The sequence below is a fragment of the Procambarus clarkii genome, chromosome 80 (assembly GCF_040958095.1).
Source record: "Procambarus clarkii isolate CNS0578487 chromosome 80, FALCON_Pclarkii_2.0, whole genome shotgun sequence".
Classification (NCBI taxonomy): Eukaryota; Metazoa; Arthropoda; class Malacostraca; order Decapoda; family Cambaridae; genus Procambarus; species Procambarus clarkii.
Window position 1 is genome coordinate 16,738,515 of NC_091229.1, and position 17,072 is coordinate 16,755,586.

A 17,072-nucleotide genomic window follows, 5' to 3' on the forward strand; every position below is an offset into this window, starting at 1 on the left:
CGCCAGGGAATTGAACCTTCGCTCTTAGTACAATGAATGAGCGATGTCAGCTCTGTCCTGTGTCTGAGGACTCACCAATCTGTGCTTGCGAGTGTTGAGTTTCAGCTATTTTTTCCCGCCTCAACACTTAATTGACTAATGTTGGTCACGGAGCACTGTCATATCATCTTTGGAATCTCTCTTGTGTGTGTACTAAAAATGATGGTTTAAATAGACCACAATATTACTGTAATAAAAATGTTAGGTACGGGAAATTTCTTCAAGCCATATTAATTTGATTAAGGGATAAGGAAGTTCATCTTATATACTGATATATATATATTTAGTATTTTTCAATTTAGATATTAACTGCAGTCATAAGAACCATGGCAGATTAGATAGCCGGAAATTAGCCGTAATATCTATTTCCTCCAAATCCCCCACGTCCTCCTCCGAAGCCACCACTGAAACCTCTGCCACCGCCGAAACCTCTACCACCGCCGAAGCCTCTACTACCTAGGTAACCGGGATCGGCTTCAGGGTCTGCAACGGGCTCAGGGTTGGCTTCGGCACTCCTCCTTCCACGATATCCTCCATATCCTCCCCCGAAGCCACTTCCATGGGAGCCCCCACCGATGCCTCCTCGAAATCCTCCGAAACCTCCCCTGAAGTGACCGGGTTCGGCATCTGGGGAAGGCTCAGCGTTTGTGGCCACCAAGCACATGGCAGCCAGGAATGCTACAACGATCTGGTGAATGAACACAAGGATGAAATTCTCTGGAGTTTTCATATGATAATATAACAGAAGATTTATCATACATAGGAATATTTACTTATGTTTTTTTTAGATTTTGGTTTAGACTTTATAAAGTGAATAGTATAAAATTCTTATCAAATAGCAGATTACGTCAATCTTTGTACTATGGTGCACCTAGTTGCAAAAACTTCTTTTTAAACAGGAGGATGGGTTGAAATATCAAGATGTGTGGGTTCACGCATTGACAACAAATTTGTGGTATAGTACTGTGAAATGTTTGAATTAGGAAAACAACATTTTAAGCAATGTTGAGGATATAATTCTTGAAATCTAAGATATCATTCAACTTAATCTGCAAACAGGAAACAAGGTAATTTTTCAGAACTTGAAGTTTTGAACTCTATTCCATTTGAACACTTATCTCAAGCAGCAGGGAGCTAAAACAGATAGTTAATTCACTTGTATAGGCAAATATTTAGAAAGTTTAAAAAAAAATTGAACATGCGGAATAATTTTTAGTACATAATGTATGAAAATACTCTAAAGAGAAAGTGTTCGAAATTATTTATAAAATATACAACTTTTATAAATAATGTTTCCTTCTATGAATTAGCTAAGAAACGAAGAATATACTCTCAACTTGCGTACTATCAGTTAAATAAAGTACGAGTTTTAGTTTAAATGTTGAGTCAAATGTAACTCACCAGGGTCTTCATATCTATGGTGTGTCTTGGAGGACTGTGTGGAGTTGGAGGCAGCGCGGCCTTATATACCTCTCGCGAGACAGGGATTAGACGACTTTTCAAGGACATGAATGACTTGTTGCTCTCTTCTTGCGTAAGTTTCCTGGTGTTTATGTTATATTAAAACATAGGACAAATATTGCATCGATATTAATCTGTTTAACAATTCAAATAAAAAAGTACGGAAGAATAAAGTTATGTTATATTTTAAAACGTGTAACCAACTAGTATATATGTAAGTCACGGATCAGTTAATCAGTCATAAGCTTATTGATCAATCACATGTGGGATGTTAACTCATAATTGTATTGGTCAATCAAAAGTTTGTGATCAATCGTTGTTGTGTCAGTCAATAATAGGTGTGTCATCAAACGCAGGCGTGCTTGATCGATTACACTCGTCCCATCAACCACAAGAGTGTCAATCACCCAATGAAACAATTGAAACTAATTCAGGAATTGTACAATTTTCATATTCACTCCATTTACTACACCGACAAGATGGAGTATGTCGCCATCCCAAACATTAATCTAATTGTCAATATATTTGTTTAGATATAACTATCCTGATATTTTACCTATTGACTGTTGAATTTACGTCTCATTCGTTTTTAATTCCGTCGTTTTATACATGGCTACGATCTACTTATTTATGTCACTGATGTTTACAGTTATATTTTGAATCATTATGTCAGCATTAGGAATATTTATTAAACACACATTTACTGTGTTCATAAATATTCAAGCCTAACACTGAATTACTTTGTTTGGCTGGTAAGTCAGTATTTTCAATATGAAATAAATATACTGCATACATATTCTTTAGAATCAGTCAGACGTGAGTGTAAAAATTGATCATACCATTAAACATTATTAACTTGTATGAGTATGAATTCTCTCCTGCATTGTCGTTCTTATAAACTAAGATATATATATATATATATATATATATATATATATATATATATATATATATATATATATATATATATATATATATATATATATATATATATATATATATGTATATATACACCTCATGAAAGATGTGACAATGTCAGTCCCCGGAGGAAGAATTGAAACAGGAATTTCCTTAACTACTTTCGTTTATTATTACATCTTCAGAAGGAATAATTTACAAGCCTAGTACTGGACTTATATAGGCAGGTGAGAGAGGTGAGGTGCAATGAAAAATGAATGGGAATTAGGTGGATACAAATAAGAGCCGCATAAGAAATGCAAAAGGCCTATAGGCCCATACGAGGCAGTTCCTATTTATACCCACCAATAGGCCGACACATGGATAATAATTGCATAAGATAGTAAATATTTACAATGAATTAGTGAGACAATTGTGTCTCAATGATCCTATTCAAGTCGCCCTTTAATTGATATATCAAAAATGAATCTAAGTTATATAAACCACTGATAATGTTGAAGTTACATTCTTTTGTAATCTGTATTAAAACAGATTCAATTATGTTCCTGTTATAGGTGAGCTTACAATTTGTTCCTGAAGAAGCCATCTCCCAATCAATTTGGTGAGCATTTACTGACAAATGAACACACAAAGCATTAAACAATTGGCCATGTCTTACTAAGTTTTTATGTCGGGAAATTCTAAATTTCAAAATTTTGGATGTTTGTCCAACATAGAACCTATTACAGTCTTTACAAGGTATTTTATAAAGGACACAATTATCACTACGAGGGCTGTTTCTAACTAATAGTTTTCCAACAGTATTTTCGTAGCAGAACAATACATGTATACGAAAAAGTTTCATTGCCTTGACCATATTTTCAAACCCAGGGAAATAATTTTTTCACTGCATAAATGATTATAATATGTACGACGTGCTTTGCTACGGCAAACTTCCAAAAAACTCAGTGGATAACAAAGCTTGAGACCAATAGAATCAATATTCTTAAACTCTTCAGCTTAGAATTCTGGACTCACAACCCGAGGAGCTCTTAGATACAGTGAAGCAAAAATTAACTCATATTTATTGAAATAGATAGCCTTAAAATTTCATAAGAACTAATATTGAAAAATATATAAATTAAGGAAAACTTAGCTTGTTAGGCAAATCGGGCCTTGCATAGCAGGCCGAGTACGACGTTCTGGCTACTAGGTACAACATATATATATATATATATATATATATATATATATATATATATATATATATATATATATAATCGGCAAGTTAGGCAAATCGGGCCTTGCATAGTAGGCCGAGAAGTGAGTTGTAGCTACTAGGGACGACATATATATATATATTTCACAAAGAAATCACAGAAGTGTAACATATGAATGAGTTAGTTTAGTTCATTTATATATATATATATATATATATATATATATATATATATATATATATATATATATATATATATATATATATATATATATGTTGTACCTAGTAGCCAGAACGCAATGTTTGGCCTACTATGCAAGGCCCGATATGCCTAATAAGCCAAGTTTTCCAGAATTTCAATATTTTCCCTATTTTTTTTCTTATGAAATGATGAAGCTATTAATTTCGTTATATATGAGCTATTTTTTTTTAAATTTGAGTTCAAACTAACGTAGTTATATGACCGAACCTAACCAACCCTACCTAACCTAACCTAACCTATCTTAACCTAACCTAAACTAACATAACTAAATAAATAATTTATGTTCTTAATAGAATATAATTGTAGTATTTAAAATATACCAATAGGAAACAATTTATTGAAAATAAAGAAAATCACTCGGCCTATTAGGCAAATCGGGCCTTGCATAGTAGGCCGAGAAGTGAGTTGTAGCTACTAGGGACGACATATATATATATATTTCACAAAGAAATCACAGAAGTGTAACATATGAATGAGTTAGTTTAGTTCATTTATTATGCACCCCATACCCATCTTGTGGGCGGTAGTGGAAAGGGTTACACACACACACACACACACACACACACACACACACACACACACACACACACACACACACACACACACACACACACACACACACACACACACACACACACACACACACACACACACACACACACACACACACACACACACACACGAAGAAAAGAGCCAGAGCACAATTTTCGCAAGCACAAATAGATGAAGTGAGTACACACACACACACACACGCACGCTATTATGTAACACACTGGCTTAATAGAATTCTACGACTAGGTGACAAAGATTAAGCAAGAAAGAGAAGGCTGGGCAGACTGCATTTTTTTGGACTGTCGGAAAGCCTTTGATACAGTCCCCCCATAAGAGGCTGGTACATAAGCTGGAGAGACAGGCAGTAGTAACTGGTAAGGTGCTCCAGTGGATAAGGAAATACCTAAGCAATAAGAAGCAAAGAGTTACAGTGAGGGGTGCGACCTCAGATTGGCGTGAAGTCACCAGTGGAGTCCCACAGGGCTCTGTACTCGGTCCTATCCTGTTTTTGACATACGTAAATGATCTCCAAGAGGGTATAGACTCATTTCTCTCAATGTTTGCTGACGATGCCAAAATTATGAGAAGGATTAAGACAGAGGAGGACTGCTTGAGGCTTCAAGAAGACCTAGACAAACTAAAGGAATGGTCGAACAAATGGTTGTTAGAGTTTATCCCTAGCAAATGTAAAGTAATGAAGATAAGTGTAGGGAGAAGGAGGCCAGTTACAAGGTATCATTTGGGAGATGAAATTCTACACGAGTCAGAGAGAGAGAAAGACCTGGGGGTTGATATCACGCCAGACCTGTCCCCTGAAGCCCATATCAAGAGGATAACATCAGCAGCATATGCCAGGTTGGCTAAGATAAGAACGACATTTAGAGACTTGAGCAAGGAATCATTCAGAACTTTTTATACCACCTATTTCAGACCAATCCTGGAGTACACAGCCCCAGCATGGAGTCCATATCTAGTCAAGCATAAGATCAAACTGGAAAAAGTTCAAAGGTTTGCCACCAAACTAGTACGCAAACTGAGAGGTATGAGCTACGAGGAGAGACTAAGGGAATTAAACCTTACGTCGCAAGAAGACAGAAGAGTTAGAGGGGATATGATTAGCATGTACAAGATTCTCAGAGGAATTGACCGGTTAGATAAAGACGGGCTATTTAACACAAGAGGCACACGCACTAGGGGACACAGGTGCAAACTGAATGCCCAAATGAGCCACAGAGATATTAGAAAGATTTTTTTTAGTGTCAGAGTAGTTGACAAATGGAATGCATTAGACACTGATGTGGTGGAGGCTCACTCCATACAAAGTTTCATGTGTAGATATGATAGAGCCCAATAGGCTCAGGAACCTGTACACCAGTTGATTGATAGTTGAGAGGCGGGACCAAAGAGCCAGAGCTCAACCCCCGGAAGCACATATAGGTGAGTACATCTCCAGGATGCAGCCCGCAGCAGCTGTTTAATTCCCAGGTACCTCTTCACTTATAAGTAAACAGTGATTTCCAGTGAAAGAAACAGTTTCAATTTGCTTTTGCCTCGCCAGGGAATTGAACCTTCGCTCTTAGTACAATGAATGAGCGATGTCAGCTCTGTCCTGTGTCTGCGGACTCACCAATCTGTGCTTGCGAGTGTTGAGTTTCAGCTATTTTTTCCCGGCTCAACACTTAATTCACTAATGTTGGTCACGGAGCACTGTCATATCAACTTTGGAATCTCTCTTGTGTGTGTACTAAAAATGATGGTTTAAATAGACCACAATATTACTGTAATAAAAATGTTAGGTACGGGAAATTTCTTCAAGCCATATTAATTTGATTAAGGGATAAGGAAGTTCATCTTATATACTGATATATATATTTAGTATTTTTCAATTTAGATATTAACTGCAGTCATAAGAACCATGGCAGATTAGATAGCCGGAAATTAGCCGTAATATCTATTTCCTCCAAATCCCCCACGTCCTCCTCCGAAGCTACCACTGAAACCTCTGCCACCGCCGAAACCTCTACCACCGCCGAAGCCTCTACTACCTAGGTAACCGGGATCGGCTTCAGGGTCTGCAACGGGCTCAGGGTTGGCTTCGGCACTCCTCCTTCCACGATATCCTCCATATCCTCCCCCGAAGCCACTTCCATGGGAGCCCCCACCGATGCCTCCTCGAAATCCTCCGAAACCTCCCCTGAAGTGACCGGGTTCGGCATCTGGGGAAGGCTCAGCGTTTGTGGCCACCAAGCACATGGCAGCCAGGAATGCTACAACGATCTGGTGAATGAACACAAGGATGAAATTCTCTGGAGTTTTCATATGATAATATAACAGAAGATTTATCATACATAGGAATATTTACTTATGTTTTTTTTTAGATTTTGGTTTGGACTTTATAAAGTGAATAGTATAAAATTCTTATCAAATAGCAGATTACGTCAATCTTTGTACTATGGTGCACCTAGTTGCAAAAACTTCTTTCTAAACAGGAGGATGGGTTGAAATATCAAGATGTGTGGGTTCACGCATTGACAACAAATTTGTGGTATAGTACTGTGAAATGTTTGAATTAGGAAAACAACATTTTAAGCAATGTTGAGGATATAATTCTTGAAATCTAAGATATCATTCAACTTAATCTGCAAACAGGAAACAAGGTAATTTTTCAGAACTTGAGGTTTTGAACTCTATTCCATTTGAACACTTATCTCAAGCAGCAGGGAGCTATAACAGATAGTTAATTCACTTGTATAGGCAAATATTTAGAAAGTTTAAAAAAAATTGAACATGCGGAATAATTTTTAGTACATAATGTATGAAAATACTCTAAAGAGAAAGTGTTCGAAATTATTTATAAAATATACAACTTTTATAAATAATGTTTCCTTCTATGAATTAGCTAAGAAACAAAGAATATACTCTCAACTTGCGTACTATCAGTTAAATAAAGTACGAGTTGTAGTTTAAATGTTGAGTCAAATGTAACTCACCAGGGTCTTCATATCTATGGTGTGTCTTGGAGTACTGTGTGGAGTTGGAGGCAGCGCGGCCTTATATACCTCTCGCGAGACAGAGATTAGACGACTTCTCAAGGACATGAATGACTTGTTGCTCTCTTCTTGCGTAAGTTTCCTGGTGTTTATGTTATAATAAAACATAGGACAAATATTGCATCGATATTAATCTGTTTACCAATTCAAATAAAAAAGTACGGAAGAATAAAGTTATGTTATATATTAAAACGTGTAACCAACTAGTATATATGAAAGTCACGGATCAGGTAATCAGTCATAAGCTTATTGATCAATCACATGTGTGATGTTAACTCATAATTGTATTGGTCAATCAAAAGTTTGTGATCAATCGTTGTTGTGTCAGTCAATAATAGGTGTGTCATCAATCGCAGGCGTGCTTGATCGATTACACTCGTCCCATCAACCACAAGAGTGTCAATCACCCAATGAAACAATTGAAACTAATTCAGGGATTGTACAGTTTTCATATTCACCCCATTTACTATACCGACAAGATGGAGTATGTCGCCATCCCAAACATTAATCTAATTGTCAATATATTTGTTTAGATATAATTATCCTGATATTTTACCTATTGACTGTTGAATTTACGTCTCATTCGTTTTTAATTCCCCCGTCGTTTTATACATGGCTACGATCTACTTATTTATGTCACTGATGTTTACAGTTATATTTTGAATCATTATGTCAGCATTAGAAATATTTATTAAACACACATTTACTGTGTTCATAAATATTCAAGCCTAACACTGAATTACTTTGTTTGGCTGGTAAGTCAGTATTGTCAATATGAAATAAATATACTGCATACATATTCTTTAGAATCAGTCAGACGTGAGTGTAAAAATTGATCATACCATTAAACATTATTAACTTGTATGAGTATGAATTCTCTCCTGCATTGTCGTTCTTATAAACTAAGATATATATATATATATATATATATATATATATATATATATATATATATATATATATATATATATATATATAACTGAAAACTCACACCCCAGAAGTGACTCGAACCCATACTCCCAGGTGCAACGCAACTGGTATGTACAAGACGCCTTAATCCACTTGACCATCACGGCCTTGTCCTGGGGACCATTCAGGCTTGTTCGCATATATATATATATATATATATATATATATATATATATATATATATATATATATATATATATATATATATATATTTATATATATATATATATATATATATATATATATATATATATATATATATATATATATATATATATATATATATATATATGTGTATGTATTCACATATATCTGGTATGTGTGTGTGTGTAAATCACGAAAATTAACACCTCATGAAAGATGTGACAATGTCAGACCCCGGAGGAAGAATTGAAACAGGAATTTCCTTAACTACTTTCGTTTATTATTTCATCTTCAGAAGGAATAATTTACAAGCCTAGTACTGGACATATATAGGCAGGTGAGGGAGGTGAGGTGCAATGAAAAATGAATGGTAATTTGGTGGATACAAATAAGAGCCGCATAAGAAATGCAAAAGGCCTATAGGCCCATACGAAGCAGCTCCTATTTATACCCACCAATAGGCCCACACATGGATAATAATTGCATAAGATAGTAAATATTTACAATGAATTAGTGAGACAAATGTGTATCAATGATCCTATTCAAGTCGCCCTTTAATTGATCTATCAAAAATGAATCTAAGTAAATAAACCACTGATAATTTCCTTAAGTACTTTCGTACTTCCGTCGTATCACATATAGATATCACATAGGTTTCGGAACCTCTATACCTGTCGGTTAAAGACTGATAGGCAGGGCTGAATAATTCAAGCTCAACGCCCCTACAAGCACAGTTACTTGAGTACAATTAGGTAAGTACACATACAGGTCCTTGTGGTCAAGAGGACAGCGCTCTGGGGTCGTATTCCTAACGGCCTTGTATCCATCCCCGGCAGAGGCAGAAACAAATGGGATGAGTTTCTTTCACCTGGTGAATTTATTCACCTAGCAGTAAATGGAGATCTGGGAGTTAGACAGCTGCTACGGGCTGTAGACAGGATCAAGGAAAAATAGGTTGGAAGACAGCACATTACGCAACTGACGGTGAGAAAGGCGGGATCTAAGAGCTGACACCTCAATCCTGCAGGAACCAATTGTATAATACGCACACAAAATAGTATACACAAACAAATGACGCAAAAGTAACGAAGCCGGTTACAATGACCAGGAGGAAGGGCCTACCCCGGCAAAACAGTGCTGTGGGGCACAGGCAAGTGCTATTAGGTCACAGCCGGATAGATACCGGGTATATTCTCGCGGCGGGACAGAAACATTTGAACAACGTTTAATTTCACCTGATGCCTTTACTTACCCTAAAGTAAATTAGTACCAGAGAGTTTAACAACTGTTGATTTATGTCCTCCAGACTATGGGAAACCACGAGGTGAAATAACATAACACATTCTGGACGGCTGAGTTTCCAAAAGGGCAATTGAATGAATGCATCGTAGCGAATATCAGTGAAGGTTGCTAGCGGACCTCGGAGCTCATCAGTCACTCCATTCAACGATAATTGTGAAGTTTGTTTCCGTTTGCACCAAATTCTGGTCCCAGATGTGGACCTGGAGCCCAGGGGTGCCAAGGCCAACCTTTAGGGCATCTCACCCGTGTGTGGCAGGACCTGAGGCAATTTTTATTTTATCCCCCATGACCATGGGGAGAGAGCATTTCAGGGCCGTGTCTATTACCGGTGTAGCGTTGAAAGCGACCTACCTCACGCATGTGAGTGTGCGCTACTGAGATGACTCACAGGCTCTAGTCTTGCATGATAACTTCTCAGTTCCCCCTGACCGTGGCCAGGCAGGACCCCGCCCCTCCCGCCGGCACAACTCTGCTTTTGCAGCAGCCAACATAAATACATTTTATTCTGTCCTCCATGGACAGGGTTAGAGATCAGATCTACATGCGATGCAGTGGTTCTTGTGCACTCAACCACAGACTGTGATTTCAGGGTTTTTACAACTGCAAATTGCAATTCTAGCCAGTATGTATATATATATTTTGTCGTTTGTCCTACATGGACAGAGCTGTTACATTACATAGCGATTTCTAGAGAATTGAACCACAGAATAAAAACCTCTTACAAGCCAAAATTCGACATGAATCACATATATTACTTAATTCTTGCAATACCTAATGATTCTTGCGTGCAAGTCCAGTATATGTTCAAGTATTTCGGAAGTCAGACATTTACAGAGTTCAACATATCTCAACCCAAGGGATCGGAAGGTAGGGTAATTTACCAAGAGAAAGTACTCAACCGGAACACCCGTACAACACGTGGATGAATGTAACAACAAGGAGCTGGTGTAGGACGTAGGGACGAAACAGTGCCCAACCACTTGAACCATCGGGGACGTTAGTCAGTAGTCAGTACGGGGTATTCTGCAATATAATGGTCATGGGAATTCATGTATTCCCTTTCACAGAGTTGACACATGGCCCCATTCGACACTTGAGTTTTGTGAAGGCTGACTGATATGTCGGTATCACAGACTTACTCTAGTATCTAAAACATAGCATTGCCCACCTCCTGCTTTATTAGTTCTAATCATAAACGTCTCCTCAAGGTACTCATCACAATACTCACCACGATACTCATCAAAATGCTACACGAAGGACTACACTTTCTTAGGTCTTTCTGTATTTCTTAGACCATGTCTGTGGAAGAAAATAAACCGAAATAAAATATAAACCAATGTACTGTTGGTAACGTTGGTTATTTTTTGTTAATTTGACGCGAGAAAATTTCGGGTGGCTACTGCCTTGTGTTTCGGTCTCTGACACTTAAGGATAAACATTCACCCTGAGCGTCAAGCGACCACTTCGACCCCCTGATCAGCGACACCAGAACCATCAATCGTTCATAAACCAGAGAAGTAGAACGTCTTTGCTTAATGGATCAGGAGGCGCTTTCATATAGTTGAGACAACAGAACATCACACACGTGCTTCTTTCTGCACTTGACGATGTCGCAGATTTCCTCTTGTCTGACTTATAAAGATATACCAGTGATCGCGTGGCTGGCCATGCCCACGAGGTCTGTTCACCTCTCAATATGGGCGCGTCCCACACTACTTGTAGCAACTCCCTACCAAGGCTGCTGTGATAACAGTCATTTTGAGGAAAAGCTGTCATAGTGAAACCGCATCAGCTTGGGTTAGGGCTCCGCCATGGCTGCAGCTTGGGTTAGGGTCCCGCCAAATGTACTGAACTGCATCTTCAGTTAAGGACCTAATAAAGGCTGCAATTAACCCTATAGGAAACGTCCTCCTCAGGGCTTCTCTGACATCGATGCTATTGAAAGATAATCTCGGACAAAATGATAGTGAAAGATAAAGCTTCTGTCTCCATGACGACGACTTCTAACTCCGGCTTCCACCGCCTTGACGACGGCTACAACAGAGAAATTGTGAGGAAGACCGAGATACACAGGAAGGTATAATTTGGTCCAATCGTCTGCTAAACGTGTAATTTCTCACTGCAGACAACCTCGTTCAGGCCGGCGAGGCACTCGAGTGGAAAGAAACGTTGCTTCGTGACTCATAAAGAGTATTAAAGTTTTTTTGAATTGTAATGGTTTTCCGTGTTGAGCGGGTCGAGTTCATTTGACAGCACCTTGTTATATATATATATGTCGTACCTAGTAGCCAGAACGCACTTCTCAGCCTACTATGCAAGGCCCGAATTGCCTAATAAGCTAAGTTTTCATGAATTTATGTTTTTTCGACTACCTAACCTACCTAACCTAACCTAACCTAACTTTTTCGGCTACCTAACCTAACCAAACCTATAAAGATAGGTTAGGTTAGGTTAGGTAGGGTTGGTTAGGTTCGGTCATATATCTACGTTAATTTTAACTCCTATAAAAAAATTGACCTCATACATAATGAAATGGGTAACTTTATCATTTCGTAAGAAAAAAATTAGAGAAAATATATTTTGGTAAAAATAAATACCAAAAAATGTATTATATATCTTAAATAAAAGATTATATTAATGTACAATGTCAAGACTTGAAATAAGTAAGAAAGGGCAAAGACATGGTAAACTAAACAAAATTATAATAAAATTAAACTACCAAAATGAACTATAAATCAAATTACAAATGTCGTATATATGTATAATTGTTCCAGCTGTAATGCTGGATATATCGGGAGTTCCATTCGGAACTTTAAGATTAGGATACTTGAGCACCGGGGATTATCTTTTAGGACTGGATTACCATTGTCTAAACCAGCATTTTCGGAGATTAGAAACCATTGTTATGAGTTTGATCATTCTCTGCTGGAATCTGATTTTAAAATTCTGGACACTTGTATGAATGACAAGTCAGATTTGAGAGTAATGGAATCCTTATATATAAAGGAGCTGCGGCCTCTGTTGAATAGCAGCCTTTCAGCTGTTCAATTGTACACTGTATAGTGCACAGTAGGCCCTGTAATTTAATTTATAGTTCATTTTGGTAGTTTAATTTTATTATAATTTTGTTTAGTTTACCATGTCTTTGCCCTTTCTTACTTATTTCAAGTCTTGACATTGTACATTAATATAATCTTTTATTTAGGATATATAATACATTTTTTGGTATTTAATTTTATTTAATATTTGAGTTTTTTATAAGATTTTGGTTAATACTTTATAATTGTCGTTTATTCTGTTTGTATTTTACATACATTTTTTTGTAGATTTGTAGTCATTATATAAATATTTGTTATAGTGTTGAGTATCTATGTGCTAGGTATCAAGTTTCACTTCTGATCACTTCACGTAAGTTTAATTGAATGGTTTGTTTTAGTAGTTATAAAATTCATCTTGTAGTTTAATGGGTTTTTAAATTAGCTTTAATATATGTGAGTTAATAAGTTTTATTTGTATTGATCACTTTAAGTGCGCTTAAGTGTTTTGTTTTTTAAGCATTTTCCTTTCTTTGATAGGCAATTATATTCAGTATGAGTTCTTTGTTTACCAGTCATTTGATTGTGACTTCTGTTTTTTCTCTTAGATCTGATGATGAATACGAGAAGTATTCGAAACGTTATGCATTTTAAAGTAAAGAATCTGAAACAAGATGTTCAGTATATCCCTGGTTTTCCTATTCATCTTAAAATTAAGATTCCCGAAGGGAACATCGATCATAAATATATATATATATATATATATATATATATATATATATATATATATATATATATATATATAATGTCGTACCTAGTAGCCAGAATGCACTTCTCAGCCTACTATGCAAGGCCCGATTTGCCTAATAAGCCAAGTTTTCATGAATTAATTGTTTTTCGACTACCTAACCTACCTAACCTAACCTAACTTTTTCGGCTACCTAACCTAACCTAACCTATAAAGATAGGTTAGGTAGGGTTGGTTAGGTTCGGTCATATATCTACGTTAATTTTAACTCCAATAAAAACAAATTGACCTCATACATAATGAAATGAGTAGCATTATCATTTCATAAGAAAAAAATTAGAGAAAATATATTAATTCAGGAAAACTTGGCTTATTAGGCAAATCGGGCCTTGCATAGTAGGCTGAGAAGTGCGTTCTGGCTACTAGGTACGACATATATATATATATATATATATATATATATATATATATATATAATAAATATAAATATATATATATATGTTGTACCTAGTAGCCAGAACGCAATGTTTGGCCTACTATGCAAGGCCCGATATGCCTAATAAGCCAAGTTTTCCAGAATTTCAATATTATCCTCATTTTTTTTCTTATGAAATGATGGAGCTATTCATTTCATTATATATGAGCTAATTTTTTAAAAATTTGAGTTAAAACTAACGTAGATATATGACCGAACCACCTAACCAACCCAACCTAACCTAACCTAACCTATCTTAACCTAACCTAAACTTACATAACTAAATAAATAATTTATGGTCTTAATATAATATAATTGTAATATTTAAAATAAACCAATAGGAAACAATTTATTGAAAATAAAGAATATCACTCGGCCTATTAGGCAAATCGGGCCTTCATAGTAGACCGAGAAGTGAGTTGTAGCTACTAGGCTACTATAGTAGTTATATATATATATATATATATATATATATATATATATATATATATATATATATATATATATATATATATATATATATATATATATATTTCACAAAGAAATCACAGAAGCGTAACATATCAATGACAAAATGATTTTGAGACAATGGGGGTGACGTGAACCAGCGTTCTGGTGAATCCCAGACACCTGCCTTATTCCACCCGGCCCACGATAGGACTAAAGGCGACAAACTCGGAACTCTACTAAATCCTGGTTGAGCTCCAGTTCAGGGCATCCAGAACCTCCTATTGTAAATAGACAACGAAGCCAACTAGACCACTCTTCATTGCCTCGACGTTACTAGGGACCACTGCGGACCGGTTCTTCGTCACTTACATGTATGTGGATTAAATGCTTAACTGTTTTAATACCTTCAGTTTTATTATTAATACAGTGGGCACAATACCCGAGATCTTTGCCATTATAACGCCGAATCAAAGTCATCAAAGTTGAAGACGTAGGTTAGGCGTCGAAATGACGCCACTCTTGGATATTGTGTCCACTCGGAGAGGTTTCTGAAGGGCTTCAAATAACTTGCAAGATTAACAGATAAGGGAAGTCTCTAGGTAGATTTGCCTTTATCTACCCATGTTTACTGCCGGTTTTGCCCTCTGATTTTATGTCTTACCATGAGGCTGACTTTAAAACGCAGTTTAAGCTTTTCAAACTTTAAGTTTCACTAAGACAAGCTTTACAGACACCTTTCAATCTTCTCCAAGTTTGTCTTACCTTAATGCTGGCTTGACAGACGCCATTTAAGCTTCTGTAATTTGAAGTTTTACCTTAAACCCTGCTTGATGGACGCCGAATTAATTTCTGTAACATACAGTGTCACCTTGAAACTGGCATGACATTCACCATTTAAGCTTGAGCAACTTAAAGTCTTACCTTAAAACTGGGTTGATAGACGCTGTTGAAGCTTCAGTAACTTAAAGTTTTACGTAAAAATTGGCTTAACAGCTAAAGAAGGAAATGTTTGGAGGTTACCGTGCGTGCACAAGTCTATTATAATTTGTTGAGCCAGGAAGGCAAACTGGAAATCTGGAAATTTCACTCACTTTCCAGTATAACCTCAAGAGATACGAAGGATTAAGAACAAGGTGCTTCCAGGAATTCCTCGATAGTCACTTGGGGTGTCGCAATGGATTTGTTTCTGGATTGCCCAAGGACAATCTTAGGCTCTTCTTAATTGTCTTCCAGAACAACTTCAGTTATCACTGGATGAAGGTCAGGAGTTTCCAGGATCATCTCAATTCTCATGTTAGGTGAGACTATAGGTACGCTGACAGAAGAACATTCACGTAGGAACATCCATCTAACCACAAATTAGAAGAAAAACAAAATGCCGATGTGGTATACATGGACTTCGCAAAGGCATTTTATAAATGACACCATGGAATGATAGCACACAAAATGAAGTCATTGGGAATAACAGGTAAAGTAGGACGGTGGATTTTCAATATTCTGTCCAACAGAACATAAAGAGTAACAGTCAACCAAATAAAATCGAATCGAAACGCAGTTAAAAGCTCTGTACCTCAGGGTACAGTCCTTACACCACTGCTTTTCCTTATTCTAATATCAGATATAGACAAAAATACAAGTCACAGCTTCGTGTCATCCTTTGCAGATGACACAAAAATCAGCATGAAAATTACCTCTGCTGAAGACATTGAAAAACTACTAGCAGATATTCATTACGTTTTCGACTGGGCAGCAGAAAATAACATGATGTTTAACAGTGATAAATTCCAGGTACTCAGGTACGGTAAAAACCTTAAACAAAATACAGGGCACAAAACACAATAAAATGTGCCCAAAGTAGGAAAGCATCATGTAAAGGACCTGCGAATAATGATGTATGACGCCCTAACGTTTAGGGAGTATAACCAAGGAAATATTGCGTCAGCCAAAAAAAAAAATGATAGAATGGATTACAACGTCCAAATCCAGGGGTCCCATCACAATGGTTGTACTATTCAAATCACTTGTGCTGTCCCGTCTTGAGTGCAGCTCAATACTCACTTCCCCCTTCAGAGAGGGAGAGATTGCTGAAATAGAGAGAATACAGGGAACATATGCAGCATACATAGACACGATAATGCACCTAAATTATTGGGATCATCTCAAAGCTTTCCAAATGGTCTGCTTAGAAAGGATATGAGAGAGTTATAAAATATATATACACGGGAAAATACTGGATGGCCATATCCCAAATCTACACAGTAAAATAACAACATTGTTACGGCCTCACTTAGCCGGTAACCGGGTTCTTTATTTATCAAACTGTACATAGGGCCTTAGTGTCTCTTCTTACTCGATCCCACCCCGAGTCATAGGTAAGTTATCACGAACTGGTAATAATCAATCTAAAGGGAAAGGGGTAAAACAACACTAAACAGAACCATAATCAAGTATACTTCTTAACAATATATT

The 17,072-nt window shown here is 36.7% G+C and overlaps 1 protein-coding gene and 1 long non-coding RNA gene across 2 annotated transcripts; both read right to left on the reverse strand.

Moving 5' to 3' along the window:
• Positions 1-300: 300 nt before the first annotated feature.
• Positions 301-1,474, reverse strand: LOC138357861 (ctenidin-1-like). The gene is made up of 2 exons (XM_069315023.1): positions 1,441-1,474; positions 301-727 (listed from the first exon to the last, which is right to left on the reverse strand). Exons 1-2 carry the CDS (start codon positions 1,450-1,452, stop codon positions 389-391), a joined length of 351 nt encoding a protein of 116 aa, XP_069171124.1. The 5' UTR covers positions 1,453-1,474; the 3' UTR covers positions 301-388.
• Positions 1,475-6,282: 4,808 nt separating this feature from the next.
• LOC138357862 (uncharacterized) lies at positions 6,283-7,459 on the reverse strand. The gene is made up of 2 exons (XR_011225170.1): positions 7,421-7,459; positions 6,283-6,707 (listed from the first exon to the last, which is right to left on the reverse strand). It is a non-coding gene; the product is annotated as an uncharacterized lncRNA (long non-coding RNA).
• Positions 7,460-17,072: the final 9,613 nt, after the last annotated feature.